General features: G+C 34.7%; 2 protein-coding genes across 5 annotated transcripts; one reads left to right on the top strand and one right to left on the bottom strand.

Annotated features, from left to right (window-relative positions):
• The first annotated feature begins 49 nt into the window (after positions 1-49).
• On the top strand, positions 50-9,432 carry Corest (REST corepressor). Of its 2 annotated transcripts, XM_071697065.1 has the most exons (10): positions 50-730; positions 1,238-1,306; positions 1,389-1,463; positions 1,541-1,755; positions 2,352-2,534; positions 3,184-3,294; positions 3,806-3,894; positions 4,255-4,429; positions 4,740-5,054; positions 5,387-9,432. In XM_071697065.1, exons 1-10 carry the CDS (start codon positions 628-630, stop codon positions 5,468-5,470), a joined length of 1,419 nt encoding a protein of 472 aa, XP_071553166.1. In that variant the 5' UTR covers positions 50-627; the 3' UTR covers positions 5,471-9,432. The 2 variants fall into 2 exon arrangements, with proteins under 2 accessions (XP_071553166.1, XP_071553167.1); XM_071697066.1 differs by lacking the exon at positions 3,184-3,294.
• Positions 9,433-9,675: 243 nt separating this feature from the next.
• On the bottom strand, positions 9,676-19,545 carry LOC139767611 (uncharacterized). 3 transcript variants are annotated; one of them, XM_071697059.1, is made up of 10 exons: positions 19,070-19,545; positions 18,858-19,003; positions 15,989-16,295; positions 15,004-15,905; positions 13,994-14,765; positions 13,116-13,533; positions 12,729-12,871; positions 12,511-12,662; positions 11,875-12,261; positions 9,676-11,778 (listed from the first exon to the last, which is right to left on the bottom strand). In XM_071697059.1, the coding sequence occupies exons 3-10, from the start codon at positions 16,049-16,051 to the stop codon at positions 9,945-9,947; spliced, it is 4,671 nt and encodes a 1,556-aa protein (XP_071553160.1). In that variant the 5' UTR covers positions 16,052-16,295; positions 18,858-19,003; positions 19,070-19,545; the 3' UTR covers positions 9,676-9,944. The 3 variants fall into 3 exon arrangements, with proteins under 3 accessions (XP_071553160.1, XP_071553159.1, XP_071553161.1); XM_071697058.1 differs by lacking the exon at positions 19,070-19,545 and having other exon boundaries at positions 18,858-19,063; XM_071697060.1 differs by lacking the exons at positions 18,858-19,003; positions 19,070-19,545 and adding an exon at positions 17,031-17,169.
• Between the last annotated feature and the right edge of the window lie 297 nt (positions 19,546-19,842).

Here is a 19,842-nt window from a genome sequence, read left to right as displayed (position 1 = left end):
CCATTCGGTTTCGGTCGCACGACGCACGTTCAATGGGTTCAACGTGTATTCGATGACGAAGTAACACCTGAGAATCGGCTCGCGCCTCGCGCCGCTCGCGGGCCAGTCTCGTATACGCGTGTCCGCGGTCGAGCGTTTATTCGAGATACGGAGTGTCGGTTTCGCTCTTGCACCGGGATTTCGGGTTCGCGCGGAGGTGGAAGAAAATCGTCGGGCGAGGGAAACGAAAGCGGGAGGTGCGAGCGAATCTCGGCGGTTTATCTCGGGGGACAAACGGTTCCCCCCTCGCGAGAAATCGCGAGTCGTCGCCACGGGAACCTGGGGCTCGAGCCATCTTTCTCCCAAGCGACGCCGCCGGCCAATGAGGTCGCGCGTGGTGGCCGGCCATTTTACTTTCGCTACGATCGCGCGGAACGGCAGCTGAGGGATCTCTGGTCGGTGCTCCGTACCGTCAATACCGTCATGCAGTTTCGTGAAGGATCGTAAGCGGGAGGCAGTTGGGCACTGATCTTGGTCACGTCCGCGGTGGGCTTGCCGTTACCTGGGGCCGTCCCGCGTCGCGCTTGCAGCGGCCACCGGCGAATCCGCGCCGCGAGCTCCGATCGAACGAGCGAACGTACGGCCACGATGGTCCTGGCGGAGAGGAATTCGGAAAATGTGCGTAACGGCCGCCGTTCGCGAGGCCCCAGCCCCAACGCACAGACCGAATCGTCCAGCGAGGAGGAAGGAGGTATCGTCGATTCTCATCTCGCTGTCGAGACGCGACCGCGACGTCTCGATCGCCGATTATCGGGGCGTTTGTCCCCTACGAAAGATGTTTAACGGCTCGCTCTCGGGTCTTTTTTCGAGTCAGGAATAACGAACGGTTTTGCTCCGTTCTCGAAACGGAGTAAAAATCCAAGAGAGTCTTCAAACGGCGCGCTCGTCGCCGTTCAAATGTTCTTTCGCAGTCGCGAATATCTTTTGGAAAATCGCAAACTTTTATTTTATATAGAAATTTTCTCTAAAGACATTTTATAGTAGCACCATAACGTGGCAGGATGACGTTTTCTATATACATATGGAAATCTTGACGGAAAACTAACAATGATTAATTGAAACGAATAAATGTAGAGATTCATACATTATTAATAGTCTTTTGATTGGTCATAGTTCATTGAAGTAAGCGCGTTACGTGACGGATGTATCTTCTTTTACTTATTAAATGTTGCGTAATACTGAAAATTTCTTTTTCAAGTTCCAGCAGAGAAAATAAGAGTTGGACGAGATTATCAGGTTGTCGTGCCAGAATTTGTCCCAGTTAATGGTACTTCGGAATCTTTATTCTAAAAATGCTGATTTAGATAACGATTCATGCTCAACCTACCGTTATTTATTACGTATTTCAGAACGTCGATTGGATCAGTGTCCTGATAGGGCGTTATTAGTTTGGTCACCCACCACGGATATACCGGATCAAAAATGTAAGCTGCAAACTTATGCAAACCAGTCAGTTTGTACAAATAAATGTCGATGACTAAATGCATTTTGCCTTTCTCAGTGGACGAGTATATCATATTGGCTAAGGAGAAGTATGGTTACAATGGAGAACAGGCATTGGGAATGCTGTTTTGGCATAAGCACAATTTGGAGCGCGCGGTTCTGGATCTGGCGAATTTCACACCGTTTCCAGACGAGTGGACGGTCGAAGATAAAGTACTGTTTGAGCAGGCGTTCCAATTTCATGGCAAGAGTTTCCATCGCATTCGACAAATGGTACGTAATGATATATTTTATGATATTTAGGTTATTTAAATTATCTGATTTGTACTTATTACACCATTCTATGAAAAATTAAAACTTGAAACGCATTAACGAACTAATGATATTCGAAATTGCAGGACCTTGATAATCTTGTGACACATTTAAAAAATGTAAAGATTTGCAAATTTAATACATAGTTTATTCAAATCAGTAAATAAAATTTACAGGAATAAAAGTAATTAAACAAAAAAAATATTTTGATATAAAATTAAAGTTGTCAGATTTGTCTAAAAACATTAATTGCTCATTATTTCTAATTAGATTCTTTGTTATCGACAAACTTACATATAATTATCGTAATTATAATTTACAAAAATTGATCAAGTTTATGTTATGTCTCACTAGTGCTAATGTAAGTAACATTAGAGTTGCTCTGAAACAAACATGTACATAAAATATCTTCAAGTATTATACATATTTATAGAAAAATTTAACTAAAGAATTCAAAAAATTGAATTTGTATAGTAAAGAAAAGAAAGAAAGACTATATAATAAGATGAAATATTAAGATTGATATAAATAATTTACTCTCAATAATTTTTGTACAGCTACCTGATAAATCTATCGCGAGCCTCGTGAAATACTACTACAGCTGGAAGAAGACGCGAACTAGAACATCATTAATGGACAGGCAAGCACGTAAATTGACGAGCGGCTGCAAAGAAGGCGAAAACGGCAGCGAAAATGGAAGTGAGCTTGGTTCTAACACAGATAGCGAATCCGAAGAAAAAGTAAGGATTCTCTGAAGATAATTTGAATAATAAATTTTTATGCATGCGCTCCATTCTTACATACCAAAATTTTTTGATCCATTTTTTTCTTTTCTGTGATTTTAACACGTAGATAAATCTAAAGGTGCAAAATCTAAAACAGAATAATTAATGTTTAACGTAATAATTGTAGTAGAGGACGACCCTGTCTGTTTGTATAATTTTTCGTAATATTCGATATACATATATACGTTAATAACTCCCTCCTTCCCTTAATTCTGTAACAGATATATTTCTTGGTGTAATAAGCTTACTGCTCTGGCTATTTCATACGATTACATTGCAAATTGATATGCTGTCATGGCACAAATTGGTAATATAAAGAATCGCAATTGTTTGAAAACTTGCTAAGTTACAAAAATGTATCCACACGATAATACATTATCAAAGCAGGAAAACGAAGCTATGATATCAATGGCGGCAAGAAACTAGCAGATTGCTATAAATATCTTATATATGTAAACATAGGGTACACAATTTATAAGTGATAAATTTGTAAATTTGTGTTACTCTTTCACGTGTTGAGATTCAATCTATCTAAATGTTTTGCAAGTAAAAAATAAGCAATAGTTAGACGTCGGTATGTGAACGTAAATGTGGAACGTTCCAGAAATGGACGATCCACCGCGGAATACGTCGTGGAAAGAACCAAGCTGTGCCAGGAAGCCAAGGCACTGACGCTAAGGCCCCATCCGACTCGGAAAACGCCCCTCAGGTTCAGGTACTCAGCCTAAACCTTACCCACTCGCATATATAATAGTATAGTTAGCTTAGCTTTACTACTGTGTTTTGTTATTTTCAATGTATCACGTGTATTATTGCTACACTGGCATAAGTATATATTTATATATGTTCTCTCCTCTTGTCAAAATTCCTCGTGATATCGAAATTCCTCGTAACATTAAAGTTCCTTGTGATATTGAAATTCCTCGTGATATCGAAATTGATAGGCTGAAATCTTACTGAGGAAACAAAGTAGAAAAATTCGAATTATGGAATATTTAATTCATGAAATTGGCTCGACCAATACCGTCGTGAACAGTCGAGCGAATTATGAGAGACACAAAAATTGACTTGATGTTGTAGAGAACGGAACACAAATCACTTGAATAATTTTTCTTCTAATTTGCTCTCTTGACATTCAAATACAATACGCGATGATGAATTACAAAGTGGGAGTGGGTGGGGGGGTTATCAAAATTTTTGTCTTAAAAGGGTGTTATGTGTTGTAGGGCTCGTGTAGCAACTGTGGCGTTGCATGCCATAGTGTCCGTGCGACGCCCAAGGGACACGCGTGTCATAGCTGCTATCTACATTGGAGGTCAGTGAACGTAAATTAAATGCCAATGCCAATGATTGCAAATAGATAAATCTTATTCTACGTAACTCAATAAGTGCCAGAGAGGATATTCATATAAGAAATAAATTAGAAGCTGAATTGATGACTTTTTCTTCAATCAATAATGCTGATTTAAAATATTTTTTGTTATAGACAATACACATATGTTTGTTCGTATTTAAGCAGCCGAAACTTATGAATATCCTTGGAAACTCGCTTATCCCGCCTATCGTTTTAAACTATATTTCCATTAGTGGTACTTAGTGATTTTAGTGACATTGAAATACAATGTAGATTAGCATCCACATCCTTAAAATCATTCTACGTTTTCTGATGGTTTAGGCGCACCGGTGTAGCAAGACCGTTAACTTCCATGCCGGGTCGTACGAATAAAAGAAAACCACCCCGGGGCTTGGTTGTGAATCACGATGATTTGGCGGCTTTGGCTGGTCAACCAAATCAGGCCAACAACAGTTTGCAAGCTATCGATACAGAGATCGTTAGCTTAAAACGTCAAGTATGTTAACAAGTAGAAAAGAAAAGCTTGCAACGTGTGGATACATTTTTCTTCATTTTTTTATATAGTCTAACGAATCATGAAAGCATATGCAAACGCTCGCATTTGAAATTGTTAACAATTGAAATATGTTAGACTGAAGTTTTTAAAGAAATATTATAAAGCAGAATTCTTGAATGCTAGGATTGCGGACGCTACGGTGCTTTCGTGATCAATGCAATTTATCTCTTTATTTAAAATATAATTAATTATGTTATTTATGTCGTATAACTTGTTTATAATGTTACATAATTTATTCGAAATTGCACAGATACAAGCTAATAAACAACAAGTGAGCGCACTGAAACGAAAGACAACCGATGGTATCGACCATCTACGACCGCCGGAAGTGACAAGCCGTATAAATGCGCGTTGGACAAATGACGAACTGCTATTAGCTGTTCAAGGCATTAGAAAATACGGAAAAGATTTCGCTGCAATTGCTGAAGTCATTGGAACAAAAACTGAAGCTCATTTACGATCGTTTTTCGTAAACTACCGACGAAGATATAACTTGGACGCAGTTCTAAAGGAATTTGAGGCTGAAAATGGTCCCATTCTTATTGATGATGAAAAAGAAGAAAAGGTACAAAATATGATGCATCGTATGTTTCGATATTATAAAAAGTGTATCAAGAATATTATTTTGATTACCATAAAATCGATTTTTTTCTCCGTGAAGATATCAGAAGATGAAAACGAAGAAAATCTTCTCTCGTTCAATGAAAATAAAAGAATTACTATTTTCTAAAAATTATCTAAAAAGTATTGCTCTAAGACAAGTATTTAAATTTTAAGTAATACAAAATTAAATTGGTCAGAATAAATTTAATTCGAACTTTCGATTGTTAACCTTCTGTTTAAAATCTGTTTAGATCGAATATTTATTTGAAGCTAATAATTTAATGAAATTTTTAGATGGATGTTGATCAATCAAATGATACTGCGGAGTCGTCTCAGAAAGGGAAAACTTCCACTGGGCCTGGACAAGCTGCTAAATAACAAATGAGTATAATCTCAAATTCAAAACGGGAAAAGAACAACTGCAGGCTCAGTGATAACCGATAATAGCTTGTTGATTGATTAAATTTGCCATTTAATCCATTGAGTTTCTTTTTTTTTTAATTTTACTTATTGTCTCAATCAAGAGTAATATGGAACACAAGAATTCACTTTAAAAGATTCAAATTTCACTGCATGTGTGTGTGTTACGGTAATTTATGTGTATATGAATCCCATAAGATCAGACAAATGATGTTCATGTTAAATGATGCACATGTTAATAATTATATAATTACAATATGATAATTTATAAATTATCATAATTTATAAATTATCAAAATTTGATATTCTTGTGAGTTTTATCTTTTGTATCTAAGGCTGAATTTTGATCATCCATTTGGGTATGAAAGATAATATATCTTATGTATCATACATTATGTATGATACATTTTATGAATGAAAATATATATCGTACATTATGTTAAAAAAACTAAAATTCTTACTAAGAGCGTATTTGCAAAAATCACAGACGCAACCGTAAAATGTTTATCACAATATGTATTGTATATAGATCCAACTTGTGTTTAGAAGTAAACTTTAAATATTATTTTCATATACATATTACGCGCCGAGAATTTATTTTTCTCGTTTATATATTATTTAAATCATAATACGGATTTGAATCAATCTGTGTAAAATTTGTGACAATGTTAAATTATAAAATTGATCTCATTTGAAGAGAGAGAATTATGTTGTAATAAATTATCAAGTAGAGAAACCATAGAAGTGTTATTTTAAGAACTTTATGGACTAAAGAAAGCGTTCTGATGAATTGTGGAGAACGCTTACTGTTCAAATGTCTGTTCTCATCTTTATTATTATTCGTGCTTATAGCGAGAGTTTTGCCGTGTAGTAAACTACTACATTCTATATCAATTTCGCTACTTATACACTTGTGTACCTTCTAAATTTTATTGCTCTTATAATAATTTTCGATACTTTCAACATTCTTCTTTTTTTTTCTTTTCGTTGTTTTATAATAGTTGTTTATAATTATGGTTTTTATTCTTCCCAAGATTATTAGAGAGAATAGACACAAGAAACACATAGGTAGTGACTTGAATGATTTTTCAATTAATTTATATAATTAAAATATTGTGAAAGTATTACATACAATAATAAGAAATATCAGGCACTTCAATATCTTTTCTCGTTTATACGTGAATTACAAATTTGACGTGTATCTTGCGCTATTCTGATGCTTGAAAGAGCTCGATTACGTACAGTAATAATGTCACAATATTAAAAATCTTTATTTCTTTCGCATTATAATAAACAGTAACCAGAAAAGCAGGAGATTATACTTCATATTTATAATAACACGAATAAAGTATAATTTATTTTATAATGGATTGTAATTAAATATTATAGTCCATTATAATATTTACTTTATTAAGATGCACACACTTTGATAAGAAGTCGTGACTTGATAAAGAAAGATCATCTTTCAGACATAAAAGAGAATATCACGATATTCTTATAAAATGTCATAGTGTTCTTATAAATCAATAACGCGAATTGTCATCGTAAAAGATGGCACTTATTATTGACATCTAATACTACAATGTACATAGCAAAATGATGATCAAGAAAATCAAGATCAGCTTTTAAATGAGGAAGAGAGATAATAGTGTCTTTACAGGACGATAATGCACGCCTTCATATTAACATCTGTTTCTATACAAAATCTAAGCTTTATTTCACAAATCTATATATATTAATAACTATAATTTAGATAGTAATATATATATCGCACATTTTACTGAAATTTATAAAATAGCCATTAAGAGACGATGTTTTCGTGTATAATATAGAATATGTATATTTTGGTCTAATACAGGCCAAAATCACTTTATAACGCCAGCCTTTTGTTCAGAAATACACAGTAGTGTGTGATAGTGGACAGTGACGCTTGTCACATTTTTCCCGCAAGAAAATCTGTATAGAGTTTCTTATCTTTCATTTTCTACAAATTTCGTAATAATCTTTAATCCTTGAAATTTTTAGTATGTGTTACATTCACATTTTGTGCCTTCCATATTGATATGCAAAATAAGAGAAATTGTTTATCGCATAATAAAACTAAAATTTTGCTATGATGTAAAGCAGTGTTTGTTAATGTGTGGACAATTAACTTCACTGATAAAACGTCTCTGCCATTACACACGAAAATTATATAGCAGTTCCAAAAATACAAGCATTTTAGCTTTCTTGAAATTTTAACAGCTGATAAACAATGTTTTTAAGGGAAATAAAATATAAAACTATTTGGTATGGTGCAATATACGGAGGGGTAAAAGCCATAATGGTGTAAGTCAAATTTTTTAAAATATTGATTCGTATGCATAGTGCAATTTATATATTGTATAGATTGCATCTATGCACACGAGTCAATATTTAAAAAAAATTTGACTTACACCACTATGAATTTTACCCCTCCATATATGAATGATGAATTTGTTTATGTACTTTCTGCTTTTTTCTCTGTATTGATATGACCTGATATCATCTCTTTTGCAATGTGTGTTTACGAATCTGTTGATTGCGCTCAATAATTGGAAGATCTTTCATTGAGTTGTTATATCTATCAGCATTTTATTACACATTTAAAAGAGAAAGCTCACACTATTATACGTATTTTTCACGGCAAAACATCTAGCTAATAATTTATAGGTAATCGAACTACATAAAGTGTATGTCTAAATTGAACAATGTTATAGGTAGGCAATGATCCATATAAAATCTAGATTTAATATATTGATAGGAGTAGTAAAAAGACTTAAATAAGTATCCGTATATCTAAAAGCTACAATATTATTCAAATTATATATTGGCAAATTGACATACGCGCCTGTGTGAATATGTGTATGCGTGTGCATAAGAATGAACGATTGCTTGTAGATCTTCGTGCATGCTTCGACAGATCAGTCGCGATTGTTTAAGTAATTCACAAGCAGGATCCATATTTTCCAAATGGGAACGAGTTTCCCTTCAGTATGTATATGGGAATATTAAGGATGAAAATTGCGTTCACCGATAGTGACATATCACGCAAACGCGACAAAATCTTGCCAATAGATTAAGACGATAATATAAAAACGGAACACCATTTGTGTAATAGCGAGTAAAAAGCATTACATTAAGAAAAAAAAAAATTCTGTAGCTAGATCATTGCTCAGTAGACGAGGGCGCGCATTATCGTTATGAAACGTGATTTCCACATGTGAAATCGAATTGCGAGGTTCTCTGTCGCAAAAATCTACTCTCAAAATTAGATTAATCCGCACCTCTACGTGAATGTTTTACAGAATATTAACATACATATTGCGTTTTATTTATTTTCACGTTAGATTTAACATTACTTTTAGGTAATATTAATTAGTTAATATTTTTAATGTACCCGCACATAAAACACTTCCTTTCGTCGAGAATTCCGGAAGAAATATATGATTTGAGCATGTCAGTGTAACGATAAGGAACGGTATTGTGCTATGATTTTTTTTACAAGATGCGTATGCAGGCTTCTCTAGGTGTAAGAATCTTTCGTCCTATGCAAAGGAACGAGAATTTCATCAATTAAATTTCTGCTGCATGTAACATACTGCAATCATTTTAAACGCGATATAACAATGTAAAAATTTCTGCTATCTCTTGCAGTGCAGATATTTAAAAAAAAATTGAAATTGTCTGTCATTAAATATTAGTTGCTACGATGTATATAGCCGTGGCGATCAAGAAAAAAATAGAACATAAAAAAAGGATTGATGGTATAATGTGTATATGTATAAAGAGCGATACAACCTACGTTTATACATATTCCTTGGAATATGTGTATCGCACATTTGGCTAGATAAGTTGTACACATGTAATTATACAAAATTAAATATATCTTGTGCATTGTACGAACAAAAACTATTTATTTCTCATATCCTCTTTCAAGGATACAATGCAATAATCAGTAGAGTAAAATAGAGCATATAAAATGTTTTAATCTCTATCACATAATTGGTTTTTCAATTATTCTATATTAAATTTATCCACCTGCCGGTTAACATAATTATATCTCGGACCCATAATAATCTTATATTAATCATTAAGGTGTATTTTTATCATTTTTCTTTTTTCAGTCAAATTAAATGATACAGTTCGTTAATAAAATAATATTTATTGCTAAATTATATTTGTCAATTACATATTATCTATATATAAAAAGAATCGGTTTATCAAGATTTATATGAAAAGTCAGTTTTGATTACAATGATTTTTTTTTTGCAAATTTGAGGAATTGATTGAAATATATATTTACAGATCAGTCTAACGCGGAACAAGCTTTGTTATTTCAAAAGTTTTGATACCAAGCCGGTTGGTTCGCATTTTACAATTTGAAACGGGAAATGAATAAGTGAGAATTGTACTATTTCCACTGTTGTATAATGACATCTCGCTTCCGCGCCATATAATCAATCTCTTTTAAGTACAAAATCACTCGCAAATCATCGTAGCTAAAGCCAGCTTTTTCCTGCAATTTCCTAAAGCGCCTTGTTTGTATCGCGCGTACCGCGTCCAAAGAATCTTCATGATTATCACCCGAAGGGTCATGAAGGAAGCACGTGTTTAAAAATTTCGATTCCTCCTTATGGAAAACGCTGTCGTTGTGATGGAACGGATTCTCGATCGTCACGTTAGAATCGCCGTCTCGGACTGCATGTGTGAAATATCGTATAAAGTCCACGCTGTTGTCGGCGATATGACGACGAATAACATCTGACAAAAACCGTTGATATATCATTTCTTCGTGTTGCAATCGGTGCGGGGTAAAATTTATGTAATCTCGGAACGCGTGCGTTTGCAACGACGTCGACACGATTTCGCGTATCTCGGCGATCTCGTCCTTCAGCAGAACCAAACAGCATCGCATAATCGTTAATTTATTATTGTCCTCCAGCTGTGCGAAACGATGCAGGGCTAATTCGATGTATTCCGCCGCCGTTAATCGCACGGACTGCTTCTCATCTATACATATATCGGAAACGTACGACAGTACTCCGTTTATCAGCGTCTCGCGCTTAGAAAACGCTAAGATCAATGAATTCTTCACGCGAATTATGTTCGAATTCGCAACAGCCATCTCTGCCTCGTTTAACTCCTCTGTTATCTCATCGAATTCCAATTCGTTGGTCTCTAAACTAGCGTGCCTTATAGTTCTCAATGTAAACGTTACTGTTTCGTCGAAAAGTAACTGGTAATAATTGCTCTTCATCGATGTCAAGTACTTGAGAATAAATTTCAATAAAGGGACGCAATACGACAGACTTTTTAATAATTCGATACTTTGCTCGGTACAACTCGAGTTCAGATTATTGCGTATCGCTTCTCGCTCGAGATCGTCCAATTCTAATCCACTTGCAATCAACGATTTGAGATGTGCCGCGTGCAGCTGCCCCCAATGTCCAACGAACTGAAAAAATCCTGGTTGAATTTTCTGCGACGATACTATACGTTCAATTACCGGTAAATTGTAACGGAAAGGTAATCTGTCTGTGAAACGTGTACAAGAGTGTGATTCCCGTAGAAACAACGTTTCCAAGATGTAGCACGGCTGTGCAGCTTTTCTATGTTCGCACATATCATTCCACGCCTCTAATACGTCGAAGTATCGACTTCTTCCGGAATTTCCGGTCCAACAGACTTTGCCGTAGTCTTCTATTACCTTGTTAGAGGGACATATACTTCGAGTATCGTGAATGTACTTTTCCCTTAAATATTCACAAGTTAACAAGCACCCGTGCGACATGTTAACGTCACGGCTTGAGAGTATCTTCTTTCTAATCGCGTCCATCTCCGAGTCGATACCGTTGAAAGGCGTGAGAGCCGTGTACGCTTTCGCAGCCAATTGTCTGACATGTATCATCGGGTTACCGAGGAAAGCGAGCAACAGACGTTTGACTTTCGTCGTGAATATCTTCGCGGGATAATCGACGAGATCGCAACCGCTGGTCGACAGTTTCGACAACACTATGAGCGTGTGCACGACGCCAGAGTAGGAACGTAACGCCGCGTTCGAAATCCCGTGTATCCTCGAAACATCTCGGAGTTGTGCCCACATGCGACTCGTCAACGTCGGATAATGCGTGACAAAGTGGTTGACGGAGTAACCGTCACCGAAATCGAACGCTTCATCGCCTTTCCTGGTACACTGGCCCACCAATCTCGGCACCACCGCGCCGTACAACTGCAAACTCGCATTCCTGCACAACGCATTTTACATGATAAAAGGGGATAAATTTAAAAAAAAATATCCGGAATGGATAAAAGAATAATGAATTGACGTCGCATTGTTTTACCTTACAGTCCAAACGTCGGATTCCATGTACTCGAAACACGTTAAACAAATGTTCTCCATATACGGAACTAATTGCGCGTGTATTTCCTTGTTGGCTACTAACGCACGCAGAAAGTACAGGCGTTTCGCCCAGGGTGAGTCTGCGCCGGCTTCAACATTTCTAACACCCGCCACCGAAAAGTTTTCCAACGAGCGCAATAACGTCTGTACCGCAAGATGCACTGTAGGCCGATCCCTCCGATTATCGCTGACGACTAATCTATGAAACATGATCGACAATCCAGCACCTCGTCGTGTTAAGTGCAACGATTTTCCCGTATCCTCCTCTAACAAACACGTCAGATATGTTTTTGGTAGCTCGGAGTACTCCTTTTCGTTGTACAAACATCTAAAACAATTTTTTATTAAAAGATGATTATCAGTAAAATCATAATAATCGTAATAACAATATAAATCATTTAATTATTACATCGTTACTAGAAATATTATTCATATTGTTACTATAAATTCATTCTTTCTATCTCACGTCGAATTGTCTCGATAACGCGCACTTATTCATTACGTTAATTTGTACATTAATTTATTTCGCATATTTATTAAATTATATTAAATGAAATTCTGTTGGATATATAATTACTTGGATAAATTCGCAATTGCTACACCAGCACATTCCACTACGCCTTTATGCCGACACTTTAATAATACTGTAACGATAATATCCATAGAACATTTTACTTGTGTGCTTGACTGCATCAATATCCCAATTTCGCTGGCGATCTCGCATGATATCTATGTAAAGGTACATTTAATTACTCATCATAATTTTAAATCAGGGCAAGTGTGCAATATTAATACCTTTAAGGACATCCAGATACACGAGATAAGCACTTGATGTGCTGGCGATAATTGCAATTCGTCGTAATCAAAATCCTCTATTTCACTGGTCTTAATCTTTTCATCAATAGCCAATCCCATCTCCGCAAACGAGGACGAATAAACTAAACATAAAATTTTACAGGAATCGGGCAATTAATTTTTATTAATAAATAATATAATAATTTTAATGTAATAGCAAACTATGTAATCTTACTCGTTTTAATAAAAACTTTTAATAATTATAAGTTACTAAGAAATTATTATTAAGTTCTAATGTTTGAAAATTAATATTTTGTATTTAACGATGGTGGTAGCTGTGTAACATAAAACTGTGTAATATTCTGTTAATATTATTTATAGAAATACCTGTATTCGATGCTTTCGTAGAAAACGTAGATAAAAAGAAATCAACGGCATCTTTCAAAAGATTGAGTATCTCCTCCGTAAATTGCGGTGTTAAAATCCAATTCTCTGGGCCACCGCGGAAAGCCACTGCCAGTAAAGCAGTCAACACGCCATAAAAAGGTCTATTCTGGACAATGGCTTTTAAAATGTCACTTTTCATCTGTGCTAATTGGCATTTAGCTTCGCTCAATAAAAATTCTGAGTAACTCGAGTAAGCGAGAATATTATTATACTCATTGTCGGAAAATATTCCAGCTGTGTCTTTAGAGACCTCGTTCAAGGGTAACCAGTGTGCCATTATTTTTACGAGAGTTGCTCCGCTTTCGATTTTGTAGAATTTGGAAGAATTGCAATGCTCCCACGCACAATGGTAGAATATCTAAAGTCAGAAATTTTCTAATATAACTTAACAATATATTATACGGCTTTAAAAAAATACTTTCTAAAATTCAAGGATTAAGCAATCTTCGCTCAATTTTGAATTAACTCTTCTTCGAAGAGAGAAATATGACATCAATAAATTTCAAAATATAAAACAAAAAATTGTAATAGATTTCTGCAAACTTTGTTAGACAAGAATAAAAGTCGATCTCTTATTCTATAGTAAATTTGACTTGAATATTATTGTAAAAGAAACTGAAAAAGATATTAAAAATATCAAGAATGTAAAAGTTACAGAAAAGATTTAATAATAATTTAAATGATTTTTATATAAAAATCTGCATTGACCAAAGAATATATCCTTCAATTTTTCAACTCTTTTTATAACTCGTATACATGCAAAAGTGTAAAACATTTAAAGATAAAAATATAACGTAAATATAACAAGCTTTTCTTACGCGTTTTTCTATGATCGATAAAGTATCCTTTTCAAAATGTTCCAGAATGAGACTGGCAGCTAGCTGTCTAACATCAAGAGCAGAATCTAGTACGAGTCTCAATAACAGAAACAAAGACTCTTTATTAGTAAATCTCCAACCATCAGTGGTCTTTAAGTATTTGTCGACCACTGTGATATATTGAAGGCATTCCTTATGACGAGTGTAGCTCTTGTGCGAATTTTTACTCGTGAAAGAAAGTAAGGTCCCGTATAAGTTTAAAGCAAGGATATTGCGTTGATAACACGAGCCAACTTCGAAACAATCCAGAAAGTATTCGTGCAGCCATTCCATGAACTCGGAGATTGATCGCACACAATCAGCTCTAACGCTAATCGCTTTTAAGATATTCGAGCACAATATCTTGAAATATTTTATTATCCCTTCTCTCATGAAAATCGTTGCGGTATTCGCGTTAAACCACAGAAATTGTTTTATCAGAAGGAATGGATCCGCTTTGTTAACGTCAATCAGCTCGACAGCACGATAACAGAGCACAGCAAAAGCGTTCAGTCGTATGATTTCCTCTTTGTCATTTAAATAATAATCGATTTCGTACGTTTGTGGCAGCTCAACGTGTATTTTAGCGGCCATTCTTTGCAGATGTGAACGAAAGAAGTATCCTTGCGAATCGCCGCACAACTCCCACAAAAACGGCAGGATGTTCCTGTACATTTCAATGGTCGGTTCGAGCCAGTATTTAAACAACGACTGAAGAGCGTCGTGATCCTCACTGTAAAAAGATTTGCAATTATATCGTACGAAGTATTAAATTGTAAGATGTGTTCTTTGCATTACAAAAAATCTTAAATTACACAGAGAACAGTCATATATATTACAAAGAAATTTTGCAGATAGCTCTTTTTGGCATAGATCTCTGCTTGAGAAGCAAAAAAAGTGAGTTTAAAGTGAGTTAAAAGATTATCAGGAAAAAATTAACTTCACGATACAAAATTATTCTGCAAACTTACTGCTCTCCCGACTCCCAGCGGCGAATAACGAATTCTATAACTTTCCCGAACATTTTCTTCCATTCAGCCTCGCTTAATCTCCTTAAAATCACCAGATAAAGCTTCGTACCGCCACAGCGCAAAGAATTTCTCGTTAAGCTAATGCATAAATTAAATAAGAAGCAGCTCGTAGCTTGGACCTCCATGTCCCGTACTTGAAAAATTTCCGCCAGAATAACATATTTTGTTTCGTTTTGCCACGACATGTCTTTAAGACATATATGATATATATAATCTACAAATGTTTTCTTATATTTCTGCGACATTATCCGGAGATACGTGTTAAAAATTTCTGCATTCTGCTTGCATAAATTATTAAGCGCATTGGACCAATTAGAAAATATGATAGTTTCCAACTTTCGTTCCAAAATACAATCGCTTTGATCCCAGAAACGCGCGTCGGATGTATTCTTCAATCTCTTCAGCCACGCAGACAATACCTTGTACGCGAAGTAAGAGTATCTCGTGTATTTCATACAATTTCTATATATCACGTCAAACGTAATTAAGAGACCGTCGTATTCGAAGCACGTCGTCGTCGTATTCTCGAGAACATCTTTCCGATTCACCTGCAGATATCCATAGGCGTTCAGTAACTTGAACAGCTCGAGGTCGGAAACGGCGTATCGCTTCTCGAGGAAACACAAGTTACACGAGTCTAGTCTTTGGAAACCAATTACGGTGTCTTTGAAAGAGTCGCATTGCATCGGGAGCAAAACGTAGAACGCGTGGCACGCTAAAAGGACGCGTTCATTCCCCAATTCGTAATTGTTACTGATTATCTCTACAATATGCGCTAGAATCGTCTCCCATTCTTTCACACTTTCGTTCGCAGAGTCGTGCAAAGGCGTACTTATCAATTTCTGAAAAAAAAAAGGAGACAAGTCGCTGTAGTCAAACCGCAACGAATAAAATATTTTATTCAAATAGCGAAGAAGATACCAACTCGAAAAATCGGTATATCGTTTTGACAATTCTGCAATTCGTTGAACACGTCGTGCAATTTCATTTTCTTTTCTGCGTGAAGTGTCCAGTATTTAAAGACAGTTATTGGCAATTTGATTCGTTGGATCTGTTTTTTTTTTCTGCAAGACTTCTATTTCATAATATATCGGGTAATGTTAAAATAATATCTCTAGTTGCGTAAGTTTTTATTTCCCATTTGAAAACCGAGAACCGGTTTGGTCTTCTTATCGAACTGCTTCGGCAAATCGGACTTTTCGGAACTTTGCATCCCACCGTCGAGACAAGTCCTGCAAGTAATGGAAAGTAATCACGTTCCCGTAAACAGAGTTAATTATACGAGAAAGGAAGAAGAGAGAAAGAAAAGATGATACGTAAAGGTAAATCAAGATTAAAAAACGCAAAATAAGCTGCGCAACAAATTTTTAAAATTTTTTACAAAAAAAATATTATTAGTTGAAGTATAGTGTAAAAGCCTGTGATTGAAAATAACTACTAGATTAAAGTTTAGTATAGTCGAGATTATATTCTGGAACGTAGAAATTTGAGAGAAAGAAAGAGAGAACGAACGGCTTGAGAGCTTCTGTAAAATACCGGTTAAGGATAATAGAATGTCACAATAAAACCATTGTCTTGTGTTATTTTTAAGCATCTTATTTATTATAATTCAACAGATAAAGACAACAATGTAAAATCCAAAAAAACATTCGAATGAATAATGTATGAAATTAATTGTTTAATAGTTAATATTGATAATCATGAATTGCTATGAATGTAATACAATAGATTAGTTCTTATGTTTCCTTTGGCTCTTCAGGAACATACCCCCCCTTCTCTATTTGCTCTTTGAACTTCAAGTAATCTCGCTTACGATCAAAATGTTTCACCTGCGTAACAGTGGCATAGAAGACTTGTTAGACAATAAAAAAAAAAGGTTCTACTTACTATCGACGTTAAGTCACATAATAAATATTAAACAAACTTCTTTGGAAATGCCGTCGAAGAGTACTGCCTGTAATACTTACCCATTGAGACGGGCAGAATTTTTCATATTGTTTTCTAAATTCCATACATTCTGCTTGAGATTTGCCTTCATCGAGACATTGCCAATATTCGTCCCTACGACCCCAGCATTTCAAACGATCTTCTTTGTTTGGGAAAGACATTCTGTGAGAATATAAAATAAATTATTTATACACTTATAAATATTTTAAAATATTTATAAATATTAAACATTTATAAATATTGTTATATATTTGCTTCTAGGAATATCCATCTGTTTCTCATTATATTGCTTATGTCATAAGTCTTATAACTGTATTTTAGCTTTTGTTTAGATATGTATGAAGAAAGATATACAGCGCGTAAATCTGAATCTATTGATGAATTTTTATATACGAGATCTTTTCATGTATATATAACTTGAGCTAATTGGGAGTGATTATTAATATTTTTGTGATAATAGATACCTACTATTCTGGCAATCTAATTATTATCGCATAGTAATTAGATGTTTTCTATCATTAACATTCATACAGCTAAATACGAGAGCAATGTGAAATGCAATACACTTACCTATAATATTTATCTTTTTTTTATTAGGGCAACTCTATCAAAAATTCACTCACTCACTTTTAAACTAGTACAGAATCATTAAAGCTCAATGAAATATGCAAAATTATGAATTTAAAATGCAATGGGAACAACCAACTATTCAATTACTGCAGAAGATTCGTCTCCAAACAAAATTATAACAATGTAAAAAAATCTTTTACAGGATACGTATTCTGAGAAAAAAAACATTTCCATATGCTGTATTAATTTTTTTCTTTATTACTAATTAAATCAAAATTTCTAAAGTATCATAATATATAGATTTACATATAATATTTCCTCTATCTTATTATAATTTTTAATATTAACAATTGCAAAAATATTAAATAAAAGACTGACAAACTTTATGCTAATCTTATTAATGTAGTAATATATGACAATTATTTTGAGAATCAAGTCAATCTCAAGAATAAAATAAAAGTAATCAGTTAACACTTTGCCAATACAAAATAATGTACATAATATAAAATTTAAGATTATACATATACTTCACAACAAAATAATTTCTTTCTAAAGTAAAAAAAATACAAAAAATTGTCTAATTAATCTGGTTGTACAAATTAATGTCTTATTGAGAGAAAAAAAAACTGAATAAGTAAAAATCTATATAATATAATAATTCTGTATAAACAAAAATATAATGCTCAGAAATATTCTAATCATATTACACATCATATACCACTAATTTAATGCGTCAAGAATATGGATTGTTAGGAATTACATCTCGACATTTTCAAATTAAATAATATACAACAGTAAGTAATGCACCCGAGCCAAAACTTTGAAATTTACAAAATAAACACAGCATACATCCCGGTAAAGAGGTCACGTATTCCCGGTACCGTCACTCACTAAGCAGCTCTATTAAAGTTAAGTTCAAGTTTATTTTTGATTGTGTAAAAATAGATTTTCGAAAAGTGAATCGCACGATCCACGATTATGTAACCACAACCACGGAAGAGTAATATAAGCTCAATTAGTAAAAAAAAAAAGGTATTAAAAATATATATCGTCATTGCGTTAATTCGATTACAAACAAGAATATAAAAAGGTAAACGAAGTAAACCAATTTTTTCTTTTTTACGATATAACCTCTAAGTTTGCTCATAAATATAATTATGTAACGTCGACAGATTTAATCAGGATTGCATTGTGCCACGAGCAGAATGATAATTTATTCCTTAAAAAATAAAACATCCTAATACATGTTAACTTGCGAATTGCAAAATTCGACTAACCTGAATATAGCCGTATCAACGACGTAGGAAACAATTACAATTGATTATTTTGTATTATCTCGTGTACAGAGCAATCATTTAGCTTCGTTCCGCTTGGTTTAAGTAAAAGTGCTCGATACCGTCGTGCTGTCAGCGATTCCTAATTGCTGAAACAGTTTGTCATTCATCAAACCGGCTGAACCACGGGTATCGCTCGTTCTACGCGACCTAACCTGCATAACCTATATATATCATGCTGTCATGAACTTCGTCTTCTACACTTGCTTCCGGAATTAACAGTGCAATGTGACGATCTTTGACAATTGTGTAAATTATTTGACGGTGCATTCTGATGCCGTATTTGCGACTTTGGGGAATCAAAGTAAAATAATAGGCATTATACGAAGGTTAGGGAGCAATTAGATCCGATTAGATCTGCTATTCTGCTCTTTCTCTGCAGCTACACTTTCTACACTTTTATTTATTTTTACAGTCCACCTTACAGATCTACCTTCCTTCATGAATACACGCGCGCGTTTGTTTTGTTTCAAGTATTGACTTTAGGAAATACTGCGAATTTTCTATGGAATATCTTCTTGGGTTTATTGGCACCACAAGTGGGAATTAGTTTTCTATAGAACAGATTGAAAATCGCAGGCACTTTTTCTGTCTTTCTTTCTTTCAAGGCTGCGGTCCACTTGACGCTACAGGCTACAAACGCTTCGAAGTATTCCTTGATTGGTCAATTAGTAAAATTCTTTGTTCTGATTGGTCAATCATAACGCTTCGAACCATTTGTAGCGTCAAGTGGATATTCACAAGAAAGATGTTCGCAAATGGAAAAGACGATCGAGGCAACGAATCTGATTGACCGTGCCATGTCACAAGGCCTGTTCTTTTAGCTGAACTTCTTGCGTACGGTTTATCTTTTCTCTCTTTTTTCTCTCCAACGTGAAAAGAAAAAGAGGAAAGATGAACCGTACGCAAGAAGTTCAGCTAAAAAGAA

The sequence above is a fragment of the Temnothorax nylanderi genome, unplaced genomic scaffold, assembly GCF_030848795.1.
Source record: "Temnothorax nylanderi isolate EJ_2023f unplaced genomic scaffold, tnyl_v1.0 TNYL_tig0011_pilon, whole genome shotgun sequence".
Taxonomy (NCBI): Eukaryota; Metazoa; Arthropoda; class Insecta; order Hymenoptera; family Formicidae; genus Temnothorax; species Temnothorax nylanderi.
Note: the sequence above shows the minus strand (reverse complement) of the source record. Positions and strands in the feature narration are given on the sequence as shown.